General features: G+C 48.9%; 8 protein-coding genes across 8 annotated transcripts; 4 read left to right on the top strand and 4 right to left on the bottom strand.

Annotated features, from left to right (window-relative positions):
- Nucleotides 1-85: 85 nt before the first annotated feature.
- Nucleotides 86-2441, bottom strand: BO79DRAFT_257487 (uncharacterized protein; the record flags this gene model as incomplete). Its single annotated transcript, XM_025686250.1, has 2 exons — nucleotides 86-1750; nucleotides 1809-2441. The coding sequence occupies 2 exons, from the start codon at nucleotides 2439-2441 to the stop codon at nucleotides 86-88; spliced, it is 2298 nt and encodes a 765-aa protein (XP_025537157.1).
- A 304-nt stretch (nucleotides 2442-2745) lies between these two features.
- BO79DRAFT_257486 (TauD/TfdA dioxygenase family protein) lies at nucleotides 2746-4101 on the bottom strand (the record flags this gene model as incomplete). The annotated part of the gene is made up of 4 exons (XM_025686249.1): nucleotides 2746-2925; nucleotides 2980-3420; nucleotides 3475-3594; nucleotides 3652-4101. 4 exons carry the CDS (start codon nucleotides 4099-4101, stop codon nucleotides 2746-2748), a joined length of 1191 nt encoding a protein of 396 aa, XP_025537156.1.
- Nucleotides 4102-5203: 1102 nt separating this feature from the next.
- BO79DRAFT_199506 (nucleoporin FG repeat-containing protein) lies at nucleotides 5204-7242 on the bottom strand. Its single transcript, XM_025681422.1, has 3 exons — nucleotides 7058-7242; nucleotides 6472-6903; nucleotides 5204-6417 (listed from the first exon to the last, which is right to left on the bottom strand). Exons 1-3 carry the CDS (start codon nucleotides 7126-7128, stop codon nucleotides 5484-5486), a joined length of 1437 nt encoding a protein of 478 aa, XP_025537155.1. The 5' UTR covers nucleotides 7129-7242; the 3' UTR covers nucleotides 5204-5483.
- A 576-nt stretch (nucleotides 7243-7818) lies between these two features.
- On the top strand, nucleotides 7819-9260 carry BO79DRAFT_239319 (uncharacterized protein; the record flags this gene model as incomplete). The annotated part of the gene is made up of 4 exons (XM_025684906.1): nucleotides 7819-7994; nucleotides 8044-8106; nucleotides 8161-9029; nucleotides 9085-9260. The coding sequence occupies 4 exons, from the start codon at nucleotides 7819-7821 to the stop codon at nucleotides 9258-9260; spliced, it is 1284 nt and encodes a 427-aa protein (XP_025537154.1).
- A 1035-nt stretch (nucleotides 9261-10295) lies between these two features.
- On the top strand, nucleotides 10296-13343 carry BO79DRAFT_270976 (uncharacterized protein; the record flags this gene model as incomplete). Its single annotated transcript, XM_025687323.1, has 3 exons — nucleotides 10296-10393; nucleotides 10456-12256; nucleotides 12312-13343. The coding sequence occupies 3 exons, from the start codon at nucleotides 10296-10298 to the stop codon at nucleotides 13320-13322; spliced, it is 2910 nt and encodes a 969-aa protein (XP_025537153.1). The 3' UTR covers nucleotides 13323-13343.
- A 942-nt stretch (nucleotides 13344-14285) lies between these two features.
- On the bottom strand, nucleotides 14286-15558 carry BO79DRAFT_210417 (haloacid dehalogenase superfamily protein). Its single transcript, XM_025682799.1, has 3 exons — nucleotides 15462-15558; nucleotides 15248-15407; nucleotides 14286-15138 (listed from the first exon to the last, which is right to left on the bottom strand). The coding sequence occupies exons 1-3, from the start codon at nucleotides 15479-15481 to the stop codon at nucleotides 14440-14442; spliced, it is 879 nt and encodes a 292-aa protein (XP_025537152.1). The 5' UTR covers nucleotides 15482-15558; the 3' UTR covers nucleotides 14286-14439.
- Nucleotides 15559-15719: 161 nt separating this feature from the next.
- BO79DRAFT_239317 (tetratricopeptide repeat protein 1) lies at nucleotides 15720-16794 on the top strand. The gene is made up of 3 exons (XM_025684905.1): nucleotides 15720-15861; nucleotides 15929-16552; nucleotides 16603-16794. The coding sequence occupies exons 1-3, from the start codon at nucleotides 15757-15759 to the stop codon at nucleotides 16702-16704; spliced, it is 831 nt and encodes a 276-aa protein (XP_025537151.1). The 5' UTR covers nucleotides 15720-15756; the 3' UTR covers nucleotides 16705-16794.
- A 393-nt stretch (nucleotides 16795-17187) lies between these two features.
- Nucleotides 17188-20166, top strand: BO79DRAFT_239316 (putative carboxylesterase; the record flags this gene model as incomplete). The annotated part of the gene is made up of 7 exons (XM_025684904.1): nucleotides 17188-17357; nucleotides 17481-17714; nucleotides 17771-17946; nucleotides 17997-18358; nucleotides 18417-19032; nucleotides 19090-19330; nucleotides 19377-20166. The coding sequence occupies 7 exons, from the start codon at nucleotides 17188-17190 to the stop codon at nucleotides 20164-20166; spliced, it is 2589 nt and encodes an 862-aa protein (XP_025537150.1).
- Between the last annotated feature and the right edge of the window lie 165 nt (nucleotides 20167-20331).

The following is a 20331-nucleotide window of genomic DNA, read 5'->3' as shown; positions in this document are numbered from 1 at the left end:
AAGAGAGAAAGGGAAAAATTGGGCGACAAAGAAAAACAAAGATATCAATAATAAATAAAGAAAACAAAGTACACCTCAAAAGAGATCAATCCCGTGAATTCACAGATTTACTAGCAAGCGCAAGGATCCAGCCTGCAATGGTATCCGGGGAAGAAGGTAGCACAACAGGGTAGATATTCAGGTTAGACATAGAGCTACAAAAAGCAGTAAAGGCGATCAGAGATGAAAGCATGATTTTATCGATGGTGAACCCATTATCTGATAAGTTTGATGTTGTGCCACTGCAATGAGAAATAAGAACATATATGTTTTCGTACTTTCTCGCAAGACGAAATACGCGTTCTCGTAGAGGAGAGTTGACGCTTGGAATGTCTTTCATTATTGATGACCTGTGACCTGGGAGAAATAGCTGCGTTGTTGCCTGTGAGGTTGTCAAGATGATACCAGTGTTGGGGGCGACCATTATATCAGCTTCGTCCTCGCAGTTCGATGGAAATGTAAAAGTGCGTTGGATATGACTTCTAGGAGCCATTGACCAGCTATTAGCACCAGACTCCCTGTAGACGATAGATGTGGCAGGATATATTCTTTCAATGCACTGGACTATGCATAAGTGGCTTTTGAGAAGTGATGTTGACAGGGAGAGTATTATGGGTTCGTGTTTTTGGGGCAAACAGCATGGGATGGCCGATTGATTGAAGGAGATGATCTCAGATTGTCTGCGAGCTGGGGTGTCAGTTGGGTAGTTATCGGATGTTTTCGCAAGCTGCGATACATCGTGCTCCTTTCCAGTCGTCTCTGTGGACTTATTGTTAATAAAATAGTGGCTCTGAGTGGCTTCTTCTGGTATGGAAGCCTGCCCTCTAGTCTCCATAAATCGTGATAGGGAGCCAAGGCTCGTGGTCAGGTGTTGTATCGAAGGTGCTTTCCCTTCCACAATAGGCGACTTGGCTTTGTGATTTGCACTGTCGGACTTGTTACTATCATCCTGAGTGTTATCCAACTTTCGTTTCCGCACCAGTGATGTATTGCTTTGGCTAATATTATCATAGAGCTGGGGTAGAGCTTCAGGAAGACAGGAGGCTGCTGAGGGATCATCTTCTATCGTTGGAGTGATTAGGTATAAATCTGGTACCGAAGTCTCAGATATTGACTGTGCTGAACAGTCTGGAAACTCCTGTACGTATGCTTCCTGATGAGACGAGCTACATCCGGATGGAATTGGAGAGTAGCTTGTTCGAGAGGGAAGATCCTTGACGATAGAGTTATTGTACGGAAAACAGTCAGATGTTGCAATGTTATCCGTAATCTCAGTGTAGGTCACTCGCGAAGTAATGCTGCTCGGGCTCCTGGGTATTGTCACAGCCATGATGACTTGCTCAAAATCGGATGCGAATGCCTTTTCGTTGGTCATGTCCATATCCGCAGGGGACATTCCATCAGGTGGACCTCGCTCGTTGGGGGATGACCGACTTGGAGATGGATCATGCGACAGTTGCCTGTCTGTTCCTTCGAAGACCTGGTTCTCGAAATCACTTTCTAGTATTGAAATCGTACTCCCTGGGACATTTTCGGTTTTAGAGCAGCCTTCATAGTGCACGGTATCGATGTCGGTTGGTACCTCACCTGAATCATGGCGAACGGGACTCAATAGGCGGTGGTCACTTGAGCTCAGTGGCGGGCTATCGCAAGAAAAGTAGTCGTCATCTAGAGGCAAAAGGGGTGGGGACTGAAGGTGGAACCGATCTTGCTGTCTTCAACTTCAGCGAGAAGAATGAGAGAAGCGCGAGATGACCCCAAAAACATACCTCAGCCACGTCTTCAAGGGGACACAGCAAGTCATCCAAGTCCAGAGGACGATTCCCAGCCTGCCATGCACCTTGAATAAGAAGCAAAGCGTCCTTAGAACAATCCAGCTTTTCATTGCCAACTCTTTTCTCGATTATATCTGCCTCATGTATCAAAGGGCTCAATAAATTGCTATCGTAGTCGCTAGCAAGTCCCTCAAGTGAACAGAAAAGATTATCATCTCGAGAGTATCGAAGCGGCTCAACTGGGAGTACCAGATTTGTATCATTGTCAGAGCTGAAGAGAGGTGGTTCTAACTTCAGATCATCATATTGATCCCACGAAGGAAGGACTTCATCCCAGCAGTCGTCGATATTGTCTCGTTCAATGTCGCGAAGAACAGAGGATAGAAACTGAACGCTTTCTTTTCTAATATCGAGCTTTTCGGGATGTAGGTTCTGCTCGATAACCTGCTGACTAGATGCGATAGTCTGCTCAATAACCGATGAAGTGTCGTCAGGTGGGTGAAGATAATCGGGAGGGATATCACAAATATCGTCGATATGCTGAAGAGGGTCAAGATCTGTGTAGTCAGTAGCTATGCCATGGAAGCGGGCATATTGGAATAAAGACACGTCGTTTGTGTTTGCCATTGATTTATATATACTGGTCGTATTGTTGCGACAAACTTGTGAAGGCCTTGCTAGAAGTAATTTGGTACTAATGATGTGACAAAGAGAAGCACGTGGATTGAATGTGGATTGAATCAAGGTGGGAAGACTTGACTAGTATTAGCCCGAAATTATGTACGCCTAATTTCTAAAACTCCGTAATGTATCGCTAGTTATTTAATTATCAGCCCGAAAGTACTGAGAGCCAGCTCTCATATTCCCGCAAAACCCTTGAATCACGCTAAGCACCCAGAATATTCAAATAATTTGCCAAAGTCTTGGTAGATCAGTCATTGTAATTAGACTGGCGAGAACCATCCTTGTTAACAGGCGGAAGGTTGTAAAGAGCGATGAATTCCTCTTCTTGCGATTTTCCTGCCGGATCCAAGACGGGGCGCTCTGCGTGGCAGCAGACGCGCACAGCATGGCGACGATGAGGAGCGAATCCATAAGAAGCAGAGTGGTTCTATCAACAATTAGCTTAAAGCTTAAGTGTACTAGGACAGGACATGATACTCACAGTGGTTCTATTGTCCCAAATCGCGACATCATTCTTGTTCCACTGGAACCGCGCGTGCATCTCTTGAGTTGTCGCAATAACTTCTGTGAGGTATCTGATGATAGCATCGCTTTCGGTCTTCGGGATTCCCACGATCTTTGTGACGAAGCCCGGATTGAAAAACAGACTGTTCCAGCCAGTGACAGGGTTTGTCCGGATGAGAGGATGTTCTGTGGTAACCGGATTTCTACGGACAGGTCGACCAAGAGCATGCGAGTCCGAGGCCTGCATATCCGCCGAGTGTAGAGCAGTCAGGCCCTTGAGGTATGTTTGCATATGAGGCGATAGCGCATCATATGCAGCGTATTGAGATGTCCAGAGCGTATCACCGCCACCTCCCCGTGGCGGGCCGGTCAAGACCTTGAGCGATGTGTATGAGGGAGGCTGGACTTCATATGTAACCTAATATATCTCATCAGTCACATGTTCGGTATCACAAGCAAGGGTAGCCCATACATCTGAGTGCCAAAGGAAGCTGGGTGTGAACATTGCTCGCTGGTCAGTGGAGTTGTCTCCAGTGTAGACGACGTGAACGTCCTCCAACCCCTCTCTTCTCGGGACAGACGTGGTCGCGTGCTGAAAGGCAATGGCATCAGCAAGAATGCACATCGTATGTATATAGACCCTTCATACCTTGTGCAGCTTCCCGAAATGTCTACCCAGGTCACGCTGGGCATCGATATCCAAGTCATCCTGTCCTCGGAAGAAAACCACACCACGAACAGCTACCAAACGAGCCAAGTCATCCTTCTGTGCGTCATTCAGCTTCGCCAGATTCACTCCATGAACCTCAGTTCCGATCTTGGGGGTGTAATCGAAGACGTCTGTTGCGTCTTGGAGTAGATTCCGGAACTTGGCGTCTCCGTAGATACCCCTATCCTCATACGGCGTTTCCTCTAACGGAGGCCAATGAAGATCAGGAAAAGTAGGGAGAAGGTCTTGGTACTGGTAGTTGTCATGCTTTTCCACGACAGTTCGGCCTGGCTGGTAACCAAACTTGTTGTCATCTGTGACTTCCTTCTTACTTATGGGAAGGCGGCCGACTGGGTGGGTTACCACGGGGTCCACGAGTGAAGGCGCCATGGTTTATGCGGCAGAGATGACCGTGATGTACGAATGTGCTGGTGGAAACGATACTAACAAGAAGTGTTTGTATGGGGACTTGTTTGACACAGAGACTGGTATTCGATGCAAGATGAGATTTTGGGTTTATATAGAGATAGATGCACACATAGAGGACGAAGAGGCCACATCCTCCACTCCATTATCAAGGGGAGAGATAACCGGACACAACCAGGCATTGCCCCAAATTCGGGACAGGCGGGAATTGCACCATCGCTGGAGAATATCACCCAAGCGGCTGATCAAGCAACTATGTATCCATGGGACACAGAACGGCGTTTCGGAGGAGCCTCCCCCCAAAACAATAGCGGGTCCGAGGATGGTGTCAGCGAAGATCGCGTCATTCGAAGGCAACAGTTGTGGAGACATTCTGTGACGCTTCGCGTCGGGTCAGATCTCCCGCTTATCTGGGAAGACCCGGAGGCGTCACACCGCTTCCTTGAGCTAAGTTGATCTGTCGCGAATCACATACGTATGTCGGGTTCTAGAATGCCACTAGATGGAACCGGATCAATATACCGTATTGGGGGGTGCGAGAGTGAGTATGGGGAAACACCCCACAGGAAGATCATGTTGAGATAGTATGATGGAGTATGCCAGGCTGTCTTATGAACCACATTCTAAGGGTGGCCATAACAAATACTTTATCGTAAGCTTAGAAGATCTCAGCAGAAGAAGAAGAAATTCTCAGCGGGAATCAACGGACTCCCCTGCCTCAAGGGTCAGCTCCTTGGGGGGAAGGTCAAGCTGGAAATCGGGGGAGCATGGGGTGTGACGTTAGCCGAAGGATTAGGTGCGATCACGCCAGTCTGCCGTCCTCTTGCGTCTTGCGCCGAACAGGCAGCTTGGCATTCTTCACCCTCACCGCCTTCTCCAATACGACCCCTGGCGAGCCGCATCAATAATCTGTCATGGTAACTACAAAGTACGAAGTGTTGAGACATGAGTCACTGTGATGCTTATTGACGCACTCCGTATAAATAACTCATTTTTCGAATCTTACATCAAGCATGCCATGCTACAGTAATACTATTCAAATATGACTCATTGGAGCCTTAAGTATGCGATTTGAACTAGCTTTCTATGGAGCCTATGATAGTATCCTCAGTGGTCATGATCCAGGTGCCTTATATCCAGTTTAGCGACGCCTTTCTGCGCGGTCATAGGCAGGGTAGTCGACGGGTCATTGTCACTAGCGGATAGCCGGATCAGATAACCTGGCAAGGAGCCGAAGTTGTATAGTTTCGCATCTTGTAGCGAGATTAGGTATGCTTCATCAAATCTAAATCCATCCGTAATCTACATGAAGACGATGTGATATCACTGCACAGACTTCCAGACATTCATGAAACAGAGGGCGGGCCCAGAACCACCTCTTGCACTTGCTCGGTAACTCCACCGAGACGGCTGGCCACGCCTAATATGCCAGCCTCAACATCGCCTAGAACGGTGGCAAGCTCGCTGACGATGGACTTCGGGGCTCCAGCGGCTGCTCCATCTCGACTACGAGATGTCACAAAGTCATGGATCTGTCGTTCCAAAGTCGCCTCAACTCCGTGAAGGTGGTCTTCAATCTCTTTCAAGTTCCGTGTGTAGCGTTCCAAGACCTCTCCCATCTCGTCCGAGCGCTGAGAGAAGTAGTCAACCAAGTTGACGGGTACTCCGTTCACCGATGTGGCAGTGGACGGGTCGCTTTCAACATCGTCCGGGAGAGCTAGAGTGTTCTTGCGCGTAGATCGCAAGGCTTGTCCATCTGACATCTTCTGATCCTGAGACCACCATCCAGCCCCACCGGTAGATTGATATTGCAGTGGCAACTTCAAGGTATCAATCGCTCGGAATGCAACTTGAGCCTCAGCTGCGTCGCGAGACACAAGATTACGAAGCTGATCAATGTCACCTGCGTCATTCTCGAGTGCGTGCTGCATCGTCTCTAATTTTCCCTGGACAAACTCAACATCATGTGGAATCGTCTCTCCCTGGCCGGCTATAGTGGGTATCATGTTCGCAACCTCGTTGCATATCTTGATCTGGTTGAGGACGAAGTTATCAAACTTTTCCAACTCCGATTTGATCTCATCTGCGCAGCTCTCGTATTTCGTTGTAGGAAGAATGTTGCTGATATCGACCTTGACCCCAGGGATGACCGTTGTCCCGGCCGCGGCCGTGGGTTGTGTCGTTGGTTGTGTTGTGGTATTCTGATTTCCGAACAAAGATAGAGTAGGCTTCTGTGATTGCTGCTGCTGCTGCTGCGCGCTGGTTTGGTTGGCGCCGCCACTGTGATAGTTCGCATGAGCCACGATTGATGTTGTGAGCAGGAAATTCACTTACAATAGGCCCCCTCCGGTAGCCGTAGAGCCCCCAAGTCCACCAAAAAGTGGCTTTGATTGTGTCTGGTTTGCGGTGTTACCGCCCAGATTGCCGAATAGGCCCCCACCAGTGTTCCCGCTCTGTGTGTTGTTGGTCGTGGTGGTGGCTCCTGAGAAAAGACCACCTGTCTGTGGTTGCGAAGTTGTGGCAGTAGAGTTTCCAAACAGACCCCCGCCAGTTGAAGTAGTATTCGACTGCTGGCCGCCTAACCCCGGAAACAGACTCGAACCGGCAGGCTGAGATTGCTGTGTAGCGCCTCCTGCGTTTCCAAATAGGCCACCGGCTGGCTTTGACTGTGTGGCAGTATTCCCAAGATTACCGAATAACCCACCGGAGGTAGTAGTAGTCGCCGGTGTTGTTGTAGTGCTAGTCTGCGTATTGGTTCCAGAGCCACTGATAAAACAATACTGTTAGCTTTTTGAGGCTCCAATGAAGGCCAGAAATTCGAAGGGATGCGACGAAGCAATTGCGGTTTGAGCCCCTCATACAGGCGTGGACCAAGGTGACACCATGAGGCCACTAACAGATGCAACAGGAAAAGCCTTACAATAGAGAATTGGCAGAACCAGTGTTGATGGACAGGCCGGTTGATGTGCCGGCAGGCTTTGTACCGAACATGATGGACGGTTTAAATGGGAGATAAAAACGAGGGCTCAGGTGTCGAGTGAGTTTCGATAGTGTTAACGCGACAAGAACCTTTGTTGCGCCCGTCAAGAGGGTCTTGTGCCAGCACAATGTCCACAGGAGCTGGATCGAGTTGCGACGTCGGAAAACAACAATCAAGACGATCCTCCCCGGCTAGTGTTGGATGGGGAAAGATTTGCCGGTCCGAGATTATTCAGCGTTATCGATAAGGACCAACTAACTAAACGCAGTATAACCACCAATCAATTGAAGAAAGCACTTCAGATCGATTATCAGTTACGGCTTTTCAGATTTAGCTCATTGATGAAGAAGCTAAGAGAATATCTATCAGCCCCACAGTAACATCATTGTACACTTCATTGCAGGTTGCTATTTCTCTTGATTCCCATTTGCAGGCACTGTAGAAGCTAATTCACATATGTAGACGTGATAACCTCGTCACTTGGCTTTCTTCAATTGTCGCCTCATTGGCTCTATTCCACAATACCAAATTGACTGTGCCTCATGCTACAATATACTTGAATCCAAGGCATTTGGCATTGAGAACAAAGGGTAGCGAATGTCAATCCTTTGCTCCACCCACTGCTTCACAACGCCTCCAGCCATTCCAGTTTTTGTTTATTGTTGCAACCTGCTACTATATAAGAAGCCTCAGCCCCCAGAATGGCCGAAGAACAAGAGCCCATATGTGTCGCTTCTACCCTTTCTAGTGGCGGCGAGCATAGTTCAGGGTTTGGCAGCCCTTCTCTGGAATCTCAAGGCTCCACCTCCTTACAGCCAAAGGAGGACCGCAGTCTCAGCCAAAACCCTAATACACAATATTTCAAGGGTGCAGAATGGTAAGTCTCTTAATATAACTATCAGCGCTTGGCTGATCTTGGAATCCAGGTCGGCGGATGGAACCACTTTATTGACGGATTCCTCCGACCATCATATCAGAACTTGGATCTTGTCAGTAAATCCCATTCAGCTATTGTTAACATAGCCTTGACTAACATTCTACAGACCACCCGATATGCTAGAAGAAACGACCTACCCCAGCAGTATATCGCCATACTCAGTCTTGCCGTCGGCAGAACCGACCTATGCAACTGCCATGTACCCTTTTTTCTCCCTTCAAGACCCGTCGACTACATTATTTCTCTCATCTGTTCGAGACCATCCAATCAGATTGACATCTGCTCTTGCTCCAACCTCAGTGGCGACATATTCTCTGGTAAATCCAATGACAGAAGCCTTCATAACGCCCCATTCAATCATTTATCCATCTGCGTTGGGAGGGAGCCAATTTCTCACTGGCTCTGACAGCCTGATTTGCCTCTTCGATGTATCTCGACCCGGCAACGAAGGCCCTATTACTTCCATGCCCACAATACCAAGCAAACGAAAGCAACTGGTGGGTGGGGGCGTGGGAATGAAAGGAATCATCTCTGCCATGGCCTTGGATCCCACCGGGGCTGGTATTTTAGCGGCCGGAACCTTCACCAGACATGTTGGGCTTTATGGTGCACATGGAACAGGGGAGTCCTTAGGGACATTCAGCATATCGAAAACAGAAGCGCACCGTCATATTGGCGGTCGTGGAATCACTCAACTGCTGTGGAGCCCCTGCGGAAGGTACCTCTACGTTGCTGAACGGAAAAGTGATGGTGTCTTGGTATATGATATCCGAGTCACAGGACAATTGCTTGGATGGCTGCAAGGTCGCAAGGCTTTCACAAATCAACGGCTGAAAATCGATATAGTTCCCAGTGGAGAAAACGGCTCCCATGAGATCTGGGCTGGCGGAACCGATGGATGCATGAGGGTGTGGCAGAACCCTACACATGTTAGTGGTGCTCAGGATCCAAAGTGGGAATGGAAGGTTCATAACGGTAAGTATGCTTCCAGATGAAAGACAAGGACACCCAAGCTAATATAGAATGATAGATACTGTGAGTAGTACTGTACTGCATCCAATGGGGAATATAGTAGCTACAACCTCAGGTCAACGGCACTTCGAGAAAGACATCGACAATACCAGCCCACCACCTGTACCCAATATTGACAACAGCTTGAAGGTGTGGTATATGCCATTTCTAAACACGAACAGCAATGACGACTGAAAAAGGGCTTGTCGGAGGTCATGCAGTGGTTCATGTTGTCTCTGCGCACCCCGAAGGTTTGAATTTCTCCGCATTCCTTATCCGTCAACCTGCAAATCCCTGTGCTGGGGATCTTAAACATAAAGGACCCGATATATGGGTACATGAAGCGATCGGGGGCTAGTGTCTTTAGGCCGGGTTCCTGCAGCAGCAGCGAATAATAGGCCATGCCGCTATAGAGTGCTTGCATCTCTGCCGGCCGAGGACATACTTGACATATCACTCTGGAGAAGAATAGGTGACCAAGGGACTTTGGGTTACTGGTGCCAGAGACTAAGACAACCCAGAGATCTTTTTTGAAAATTGGATTTTCCCACAGGATGTCAGAAATTCACAGATTCACGCTGTTTCATCTCCACTTTGTGAATGCGTGAATTCAGGCAACCCCTCCACCAACGTGAACGTGAATCTGTGAACCGGGATCTGTGAACGTGAATCCTGTGAATCCAGCCACCCCTACCAATATGTCTACCAAACACAGATAGAATCAATTTGAGCCTTCAACACGATTATTTTTCCAAATTCAGTGTTCTTGTTGCCTGGAGATGGGGTGGCTTGGCCTGGATCCCACTTTTCGGCCTTTACTATGGATTTTCCTACAGCCCAGTGGATCCCGATTCCCTACTCAAAGGCAAGTGTGTTAATGTGTTTGTGATTCCATTCACAGGTAGTGAATAGCATGCAAAATTCACAAAATGCCTGAGTTTTCACACAGTACTTAACTTCTCTCCCCTTCCATCCTCTCTTCTTTCCATATTACTCGTGTCTACAAATCCTCATTCCTTAGAGTACAGAGCTTCTTGTGATCAATCAAGCATCTTACTTCACAGGCATAGTGTAGCCCTAAGGACGTTGGATTTGCTTATTTCATCTACATCAACACTTTGGTCAAGTTGTCCTTGTTTATTCCTGCTTCTGGAACTTTCAGAAACGCGTTCAGGAACGAGTCTTGGGATATCTCGTCCAGCAAAGGACCAGTGTTGGTCATTTTCCGAAATGGCTACCTTTTCTCCTACAGGAGCACTATTGAACGATGTGTCCTTCACTGAAAGCGGAGAGTTCGATGCACTCTTTGAAGGTTGCATTGCCAACGGGTAAGTATCCATTCATTTGTTTCTGTACTTTAGTGTCAACCGCACCTAACTTTATATACTAGTTATAACTACGTTACAGCACCAGAAGGGCATACTAACAATGCTCAAAACTTTTCAGTTCAAGACCTCCCAAGCACCGCCATGGCGCAGGACGCTGGTGTTTTGGGGGATCTTTCTGATCCTTTCACTACGGGAGAGGATATAGACCTGTCGGCATTGCCTCCATGGGATTCAGAGCACAGTCATTCTGCAATCCTCGACAACGCAGTATCGCCTGAAATTGGGGATAACCAAGCCAACCCTAATGAGGATATTGGGAGTTCAGATCAGACTGCGGCTGTCCAGAACATGAATCCCAGTACTACTGGGCAGTCCACTGCTACGGCTACACCTCAGCCCGGAACCATGTCTGGAGACCTGAACCCTAGCACTACTGGGCAATCCGCCGCTACGGCTTTGATGCATCCTGGATCTGTGCCTGTAAACCAACATATGGGAAATCTGGCGCCTCCAGATGCCCGTGTATTTGCTTCTACTTACTTCACTGGTGTGATTGGCCCTATCATGGGTCCTATAAACGGTGTTCAGCAAACCACCTTGAAGCAAACGCGCGAATCATTACCAAGCGGTTACTCTACCCTGCCTTGTTATGCTCTTGGGGCTGGTGTTGCTGTCAATAACTCGGGTGTCTCATTTACTGAGGCTGACAATGAGGACTTCTTTAATCGTGGAAACAATTACGTGAACAACGCTCCCAGCAACCTCGTGGGAAATGCCCCTGGCAACCATGTGAATAACGTCTCGAGGAGCTCACACAACGCCACCCCCACTGACCAGGCCGCAAGCATGCTCGGCAATGTAACCGGAGTACAGGACGTCTCTTCAAATAGTTCTCAAAAGAGTACTCCACCTTCGCAGCCAGTCTATGCTGCTGGTGGGCTTCAGGGAACTACTATGCCGGCAAACCAAGTGGATAGAAACCGTTCTAGTTCTGGTTCTTCCGGCAATTCTGGTACGTCCCAGAAGTGCAAAGCATCTTCGCCTGGCGATCAGATTACCGGCAACCCTGGAAGCCAGTTCACTGGACATCAGAACACCGAAAGCCAGCTCATCGGACATCAGATGGCTGGAAATCAGTTCACTGGAAACCAGATGGCTGTAAATCAGTTCGCCGGAAGCCAGATGAATGAGCATCAGTTCGTCGGAAGTCAGATGGCTAGCATCGGAAATCAGATCACTGGATTTACACACCAGCAAGGGACTCAAGTGTATCAGGGTATCTTCCCTTCTCAGCAGGTTGCCTGCCAGAACGGCACTATGATCCAATCTTCGCCGGAGACTGGATCTGAACCAATGCACTCCAGTCCAGCCGAATACCTCCCTGGCCAACTTGGGGCAGTCGAGGAATTCAACCAAGGCATATCATCTGGAAGCAGCAGAAACTCTGTGCAGCAGAACAGCCCCTCTGATGGTCATTATGCGCCCCCCGGTCAAGGCGAAGCCACCTTCCCGATTGATATTTCTGGCCAGCCGGTCATGACCGCCCAGGCCCCTGGTCATAACCCACAGCCAAGCCCCGTATCACTGATGGACCAGCTGATGAACCCGGAAGCTTATAATATAGACTGCGGTACGCTGTACTCGTCAGTCGAGGAAGCCAGGGCAGCACGCCCGGTGCAGGATGGCGTTCGAGAGGACTCAACCCTCCCCACCAACGATCTGCAAAAACAGGCAATTGTTAGGGCCCTCACCAAGGCGATGCTCAGTTTCAAGAACGCCGAGGATAACCCTGGAATGATCAAGCCATTCAAAGAGGGCAAGTATAGCGCCGAGAGAGTCGAATGCGTGTGCTGGGAGATATTGGTAAGTCGTGGAGCCAGGCGATACTGTTGTGTAGTGGATTTAACGTTGCTATTAGGACTGCGTTATTACCAGACAAATCTCGGGTTCATTGTTGGCAGCTCATGGACTGAAAAGAAAGATTACGAGCGACTTGCTGACGTTCGCTGAACGCATGACTAAAGTTCTAGATTGTCTCGAAACCCAAAAAACAATTTGCAAGCATCTACTAGATGCCCCTTACATGCATCAATTTGTTGATGATCCGCAGGCTGCTCAAAAGCGTGTCATTGCCAATAAGACTTTGAACAAGCGCAAAGGTGAAGTGATGAACGCGGGCAAGCAAGTTCTCGGAGCCAGAAAGGCAGCTGAGTCTAGCACCATCAACCAGCCGGTTAGGGTTGCAGCGCCTACAATGTCCACAGCGTCTGCTATGCCTACCATGACTACCGCGCCTCCAGTAAACAACGCCGGTGCTGCAATGACCCCAAACAACACCCCTGGCAATATTGCAGCGACCGGAAGAAACCCTCCCCCTGCCACTCCATCCAACGCGTCCCAGCAGATGAATATCATGGCCTCCACCAACAAAGTTAGATACCAAACGGCGATGAGCGCAGGAACCCCTACACCTGTTCCACAAGTCAGACCAGGCCCACAGGGTTACCAGTCGGTACCTTTGAACAGAGTTGCCGCTGCTCAAGCTTACAACAACCGAATGATGGGCCCAACCTCTCACCCAAGACAAAATGCTGGGTCCGTCACAATGCCTCCAACCGCCCAGGCGTCTCCTCATCCGTACAATCCAGAGCAAACAATCAACACCCTGTTGGGACGGAACTTGATGGTAAATTACAACCAGCTCGCTTCGCAATCTCATCCATACTCACAGATGGGATACCCACAACAGATGGGAAATCCAGTCCAAATGGGACACCAACCTCGGATGGGCCACCAATCCCAGATGGGCCACCAGCCTCACATGGGACATCAAGTACAGATGCCAGGTCCTGTTTCAGGTACACGTAAGCGCAGAAGGGAAGAAACGGACGTCGAGGACGATTCTCCTTCGGCCAAGCGGCAGCATTAATTGCACCTCAAACATAACAACCACTCGTCGAAAAGATCATCGAACAGGCTCATACGATAGAAAAGGGACCCGACGACACCAGTTGCTTGTCAATTACACCACTTAACGAACAATTGAACATAATAACAGACCCTACATCCGACAGCAACGCGAAAAGAACTTGGTGCTCGTTATGATACAACTCTCAAACCACTCTGAACAGAACACATAATATCTACACGCAGAAAGCGCGCGACAGCACAAGTTGCTTGTCAATAATCTACTTTACGAATATTTACGACGATAACAGGCTTTTACGACAGACAGGAAAAGGACAACAGGACTTACGTCTTACGAATACATCTCTCATCTCGATTTATAAGAACATACAACTCCTCATAATACAATCAAGACCGACATACCATCTACTACATCTAGTTTGGTCTACGAATCTACGAGCCACGAAATCTGTGGAGGTTTTTGGCAGTTGTAGTTGTTTTGTGATACCCCAGTCGATGATACCCAACTCCGACTCGCTTTCTGGCGTTGCCATTGGAATACCACCCATCTTCTTTCTTCTCTTCTCTCGTGACTGGAATACGTTCGCATTGGCTCTACACTCAGGATCCTCTAATACATTGCTTCGAAAGATCGCGTTCAAAAGGTGCGCCCTTTGGGAAATTGAGGCTAATGTGTACGACAATTTGGTCGACACTTTTGATTAAATCGGCGCTGAGCTGGTCTCATGCACTGTTTTCGCTTCAATTTGCTTCAACATTTGTTTCTTTTTCGCTTTCCTTCAGGTACATGCCTTTCCACTTTTTGTATGAGTTCGGGGGCTTAATGTTTCCTTTTTGTTTTCTTTCATTTTTCTAATATGGTGGATTTCGCGGGAATTTGATTTTATTTGCTGCTTATGGGGTTTGATTTTCTGCTACGGTTGTGTTCTTACACATTTGATTTAATTTGAATTTTCTGCTTCTGAGATTCTTTTTTTCTTTTGCTTCTGCGATATCCTTCGGGGTACATAGTCTTTTCCTATTTTCTCACGGGTATCAAATCTTTGCCTGACGTGGCTGTACATTTCTAGATTGCCAGAAACTTCATGTCTATATAGCCCGGTAGACAAGAAATGAAATCATGCAGGTTTAATTCCATAACGCTCATAAGGGAATTTCTCCAAAGAAGGCAACAACTCACCCCATCTATCACCGATCTCACCGGGCTTACCGGCACTCTTCAACCGACCGGCGACCAGTTCATCGGCCTCACGCTCCGGCTCAGTCTTCTCCTCTTCCTTATGTTCCCCAGTAAGCCCAGCCAGCACCTCTTCCTCACGCCCCTTATACGACTCCAACAATCCGGGATGCGGGACCCAAACAACCCGCATACCGGCCCTCCGACCGGCCTCAACGCCAGGCACCGCGTCCTCAAAGACTAGACACTCCTCAGGCTTGATCTCAGTCTCTCCCTTCTCACGCAGACTCGAATTGATAGTCTCCAGCGCGAGCAGGTAGATATCGGGAAGCGGCTTACCCCGTCCCTTGCCGATGCGGGGATCGTCGCCCAGAACTTGTTGGGATTTCGGGAAAGCGGAGAACAACTCGCCCAGATGGCTGGCCTTCAGCTTGAAGTTGCGGCTGTGGGAAGAGGTGGCCAGGGCAAGATGCACGGGCTGGTCGGTGGTTTGGGTGGAAACAAGCTTGGCGAGGAGCTCCCTGACTCCGGGGAGGGGCTGGGATTGAGGGAAGAATTTCTCCTGAAGGGCGGATTGCTTCGCGGCATACTCTTCGGGAGAGATGGGGAGCTGGGCCCATTGATGGAAGATACGGCTGGCCTGGAATGGACAGTCAGAGGAATGAATATAGGAGATGGGAAGGAGGGTAGAGGCATATAAAGTGAACTGCAGCGGGGAACTGGGAGGATGGGGAAGGGAGTGTACTTACATCTGGTTGAGGACGACCCTGCAATTGAGCCTTGATAGACCACGGGAGCAAAGGCTTTCCATATTCCTGAAGAATGGCATTGGTGATATCCGTGTATTTGTCCTCCGAGTCGATGAGCAGGCCATCCATGTCGAAGAGACATGCCCGCACGCGGGGTAGACTGGGTATCAATCAGCTAATTGAGAGGCATTTACGGGGGGTATTCAAGCCATACTCTTGGGCTGAGCTAGGCATATTGCAGATGGTTGCCTCTAATATCTGAATGCGAGGATAATGCGTCCAGCGTTGATGGTAAACAGCAAATATGCACCTTGACCGTTAACGATGAATGGATATCGGAGATCGGCAGGAGGGGAAATCAGTTGCCTTAGGCAAAGAGGGGCAGCGGCATCTCCGACTCCGACTCGCCGACTCCGCGGAGCTGCAAGTAGCTTCTGGAACCACCAGAGCAGAGCAAACCACTAGTGGACTACAGACACTTGGTGAGCCTACAAACTATCAGGACAGATATGACAAACGACGCGAAGCAAAAAGCCGACAATGCGGCTAACAGTGACGGTGAAGAAGAAGAGGACGTGTTTCACGATGCGCGCTTCCCCGCCGAAGAAGAAACGGTGAGTGAGCCTAGCTTCTTCCTGCCCCTCACTACCAGCAGGATACTGATATGGATACGGAAACTAGCGACTCTTAGAAGAATCCCATACCATCAAAGCTGAAGCCAATAAACTATTTACCGCAGCGTGTTATGACCAAGCTATCTCGTGCTACGACCGCGCCCTCGCCTCATGCCCCAACTACCTCGACTACGAAGTCGCCGTTCTGCGAAGCAACATGGCCGCATGTTATCTAAAACTCGAAGACTGGAAAGCGTCTGTCGACTCAGCGACAGCATGCATCGATCGCTTGGATAAGGTGATTCCTCCTGCGACAGGGGCAGCAGATGCGGAGGGTGTCAAGGGAAAGCAGCCGCAAGAGTCGAGTGGCGAAGACGCCGTAGTCGAGATAACGGGTGATGATGATGAAGCCGAGGAAGAGCTGAAGAGGTTACAAAAAGAAGATGAGAGGAAACGGGATGTGCTGCGTATTCGCGCAAAGGCGCTCATGCGACGGGCGCGGGCGAAAATGCAGCTCGGCGGCTGGGGGAACCTGCAAGGGGCGGAAGAGGATTATAAGGAACTGGCTGCGATGGATAATCTTCCACCGGACGATAAGCGTGTTGTGCAGAAGGCTCTTCGGGAGTTGCCTGCGAAGATCGGTCAAGCGAGGGAGAAGGAGATGGGGGAGATGATGGGGAAGCTCAAGGATGTAAGTCGATGCGCTCCAAAATTATCTAGCGACGTACTAACAGACTATAGCTGGGTAATGGATTCCTTAAGCCGTTCGGGCTGTCGACAGATAACTTCAACTTTGTGCAGGATCCGAAGACGGGTGGATATAGCATGAACTTCCAGTCATGAACTTTCAGTTGGTTGATGTGCTGATAGATTTGCTCTTTTTGGTGCATCGCGGAGTTTGGATTCATGATAGTTGAGCGTCATATAAATTAGTCGTAATTTCACGCCAGACATGGAACTTTTTGGTAGACGATATCTACAAGTCATTGACAGGACAGTAGGGGTCTGGATTACTACTGTTGAAGTCGTGGTCAAGTAGCAGCGGTTGGGCCATGCCTTATGTTGACCGCAGCAAAAGCAACGCGACAGCCATGGTCTGATTGAAGTCGCTTAGCAGCTGCAGCATCGGACCGAGTGTCAACAGAGCCGGGGGCAGGGTGATACCAAAAAGAGTCAAGATGGACATGGGGATCCCCGCATATCCGCACGGGGGGATTTCCGAGGGGTTGCTATATCCTTAACTCCGGACTGCCATCAACTCAAATCAACACCATTCCTCTCCACGACTACATCTTTCCTCTCTCTCATTGTTTATAAATCAAGACAATGTCAAACATAATCCAGACCACTACACATCTCGGTGAAATTCGCGGGGAAACCACGAATGGTGTCACCCAGTTCTTGGGTATCAAGTATGCCACCTTGAAGAATAGACTTGCAGATGCAGAAATAGTCGAAAGGCGCGCTGGAGGCGTTCTTGACGCAACTAAAGATGGGTAAGTCATTTGATCATTGAAAGCTGCACGACTTCTTGGCTTCTCTTTTCAGTCACACACTAAAGGAGGTCTTTATAGGCCCACCGCGATATCACCCCTAGGTGGTTGTGACTTGGAACTCAGCGCGATTCAACACACCCTACCCAAGAAGGAGCTCACCCAGTCGGATGTGGACTGTCTGAACCTGAATATTGCTGTCCCTGCAGGCACTTCTGCGCATTCGAAACTTCCCGTTTTTGTCTTCATCCATGGCGGTGGTCTCATGATTGGGGCGAATTCCTGGCCTCAGTTTGACTGCGAGCGTTTCGTCAAGTTGTCCATTGAAAGTGAACTACCAATTGTTGCGGTATCAATCAAGTGAGTAGATATATTGTGGCTATACACAAAACAAAAATTACTTAACAATCGTCAAGCTATCGTCTAGGACCATTTGGATTCTTGACCTCCGATGAACTGCGCAACGCTGGGTATAAAGCCAACAATGGGCTTCGGGATCAGGGGGTGGCTTTAGAATGGGTAAGCAGGCACATTGCAGACTTTGGAGGGGATCCCGAAAACATCACTGTCGCTGGGATGAGTGCTGGAGCAGGTAAGCCTTCTCTCGTTTCTCCTCTAAAGGAAGGGAACTGAACAGTATAGCCTCCGTCACATTCCATCTCGACTCCGAAACACCGCTATTCAAACGCGCTATTTTGATGAGTGGCTCTCGGTTCTTTGTCCAGGCTCTGCCATACGACGCCCACGAGGGAAACTATCAACACGCGATGTCGGCACTTGGATTGCAAAATGCTACGTCGGACGAAAGGATCAAGGCCCTTTTGGAAACACCGGGCCAAGATCTGCTTGCTAAACTTCCTCCATCTGTTTTAACTTCTCCTGCGGTTGATGGAGATATGGTTCCGTCTGCCGTAACATATGCACAGGTAGCTGATCAGACAAGCGATATCCCCAAGGGAAAACAGTGGTGTCGCGATTTATTAATTGGTGATGCCCAGTATGATGTGAGTGGTCGGAGATTACGAATATTCAAGTATTTTGAACTTACACTTACATTTCTAGATCAACATTCTCGCCATCCTACTGCCTCATTTGAAGAACGCATGTGCAGGGCGATTTGCGAAAGCCATTCACTCCGTCTTTCCCTCCAAGCAAGAACTAGCGACACAGATATTGGCAGGATACGGGTTGACTGCCGAAACTACGGACGATGAGGCTTTCCCTGCGGTTCTCAACTACCTTAACGATATCTTCATATTGGCGCCAACGCTGACATACACGCGTGGGTGGAAAGGGCATACAAATGTCTACTACTTCAACGAGGGAAATCCTTGGGATGGACCTTGGAAGAGCAAGGCTGGCCACATATTGGATGTCGCTTACCTGTTCCAGAATTTTAGAGAGTTCTTGACTCCTCCGCAGCAGAAGATAGCAGCTGCGTTCGCAGTTGATTTCTTCAAGTTTTGCCATGGCATTAGACCATGGCCTGCCGTGATAGACGGCGACATCGAGAAAGGATTTACGGCGCGAGTCTACGGGCCCTCCTCTGAGGGAGAGACAGTTGCACAAGTAGCTCAAGCCTTTGGTGACCACACCCGACGAAGGCCGGTTTTATTCGATCTATCTGACGGAGCGTCCTTGGATGAACTGGCAAGGGTCGCTGCCGTATTTATGAGAAGTTAGTACTGCAAGATTGGAATGTATGAGACGTGTAACTTGCAAGGGAAATACCAAGGTTGCGACTCCCTTATTGAACAGGATGAACGCCTAGACTTCATTTATTATTCCTTTCTCAACAAACCAACTCTACTACTTTTTCTTCCGCACACGGACCTAAACATCCTAATTATTCCTATTGTCTCATTCTTATACTCTCCTATAATGCAGCAGAGAAGAATGCTCCTTCCAGGAGAACCTGTACCTTACGACCCTTCACGCCCATGGTTTCCGCAATATGGTGCCGGCAATGGAGAAGGGTAGGTGACTGTCACCATGAAACGCACAGTTTGATAACCATCGAAGGACTCCCTACTTCCGTGGCAACATTATAATATTGAATTCCGTCAACTACTTCCAAGGCCAGCCAATAACATTGACATGCCGAATTGTGGACGTGCATAAACCCTTTTGGAAGGCGTGTGCGGTGACCGTCCAAGTCGAGGGACCTCTGGGCACTTTAGGCGGAACACTACAGGTCAGAATGTTCGACAGACGCTTTACACCAGGCATGCGATTGAGGTTTGGCTGTCCGAATTGGTGCCATGCCATCGAAGCGGGATATCGGTATTATGGGTCATGGCCAGCCATGCCGAATGCACAGCCATCAAGTAATCCTGCAGGCAGTCAAGATCCACAAAATACTCTCAGCTTGAATCAAAGAGAAGAGCATCTCCAAAGGGCCATGATGTATTACTACGAGACGGAACTGCAAGCGTACAACAATCTTCGTGACCTTCAAGTGGGACATATCCCCAAACTGCTTGGTACTGTTACGATGGCATGGCAAGTAACGAATGAAATGGGGTACACCTTCTTTGGATCTTGCCCTGGATTGATTTTCGTTCCTCTCATCGGAACCCCATTCCTCGATATGCACTACATCTTACAGCACACATGGCAGTTCATTTTCAGGGATCTTTGCAACATCAGACAGATTCTGCAGAGTCGAGGCTGGCATAGAATTGATACGACCCCGAGGAATCTTCTCATCGTTCCATGCCATCCCTGGGGCCTCTTCAAAGTGGTACTGCACAGCCTGCAATTGAACGACGGGCCTGGTGAAACTGGGACATCGATCACATTTACACCTTGACGAGCTGTCACGCTGGTTCGAGACGTTGGCAGACTTCAAACTATGCTGAAGGAATCATCCCCAGATGACTATTGTTAGTAGAGATAGTGGGGTGTTTCAAGTTGCTTGCGGCTTTTGGAGTTTTGATTACGATTGATGCCCTCAATACTTAACTTATGTAGCTCA

The sequence above is a fragment of the Aspergillus costaricaensis genome (genome assembly GCF_003184835.1).
Source record: "Aspergillus costaricaensis CBS 115574 unplaced genomic scaffold BO79scaffold_26, whole genome shotgun sequence".
Taxonomy (NCBI): domain Eukaryota; kingdom Fungi; phylum Ascomycota; class Eurotiomycetes; order Eurotiales; family Aspergillaceae; genus Aspergillus; species Aspergillus costaricensis.
The sequence above is the reverse complement of the archived record's forward strand: the minus strand, read 5'-3'. Positions and strand labels throughout refer to the sequence as shown.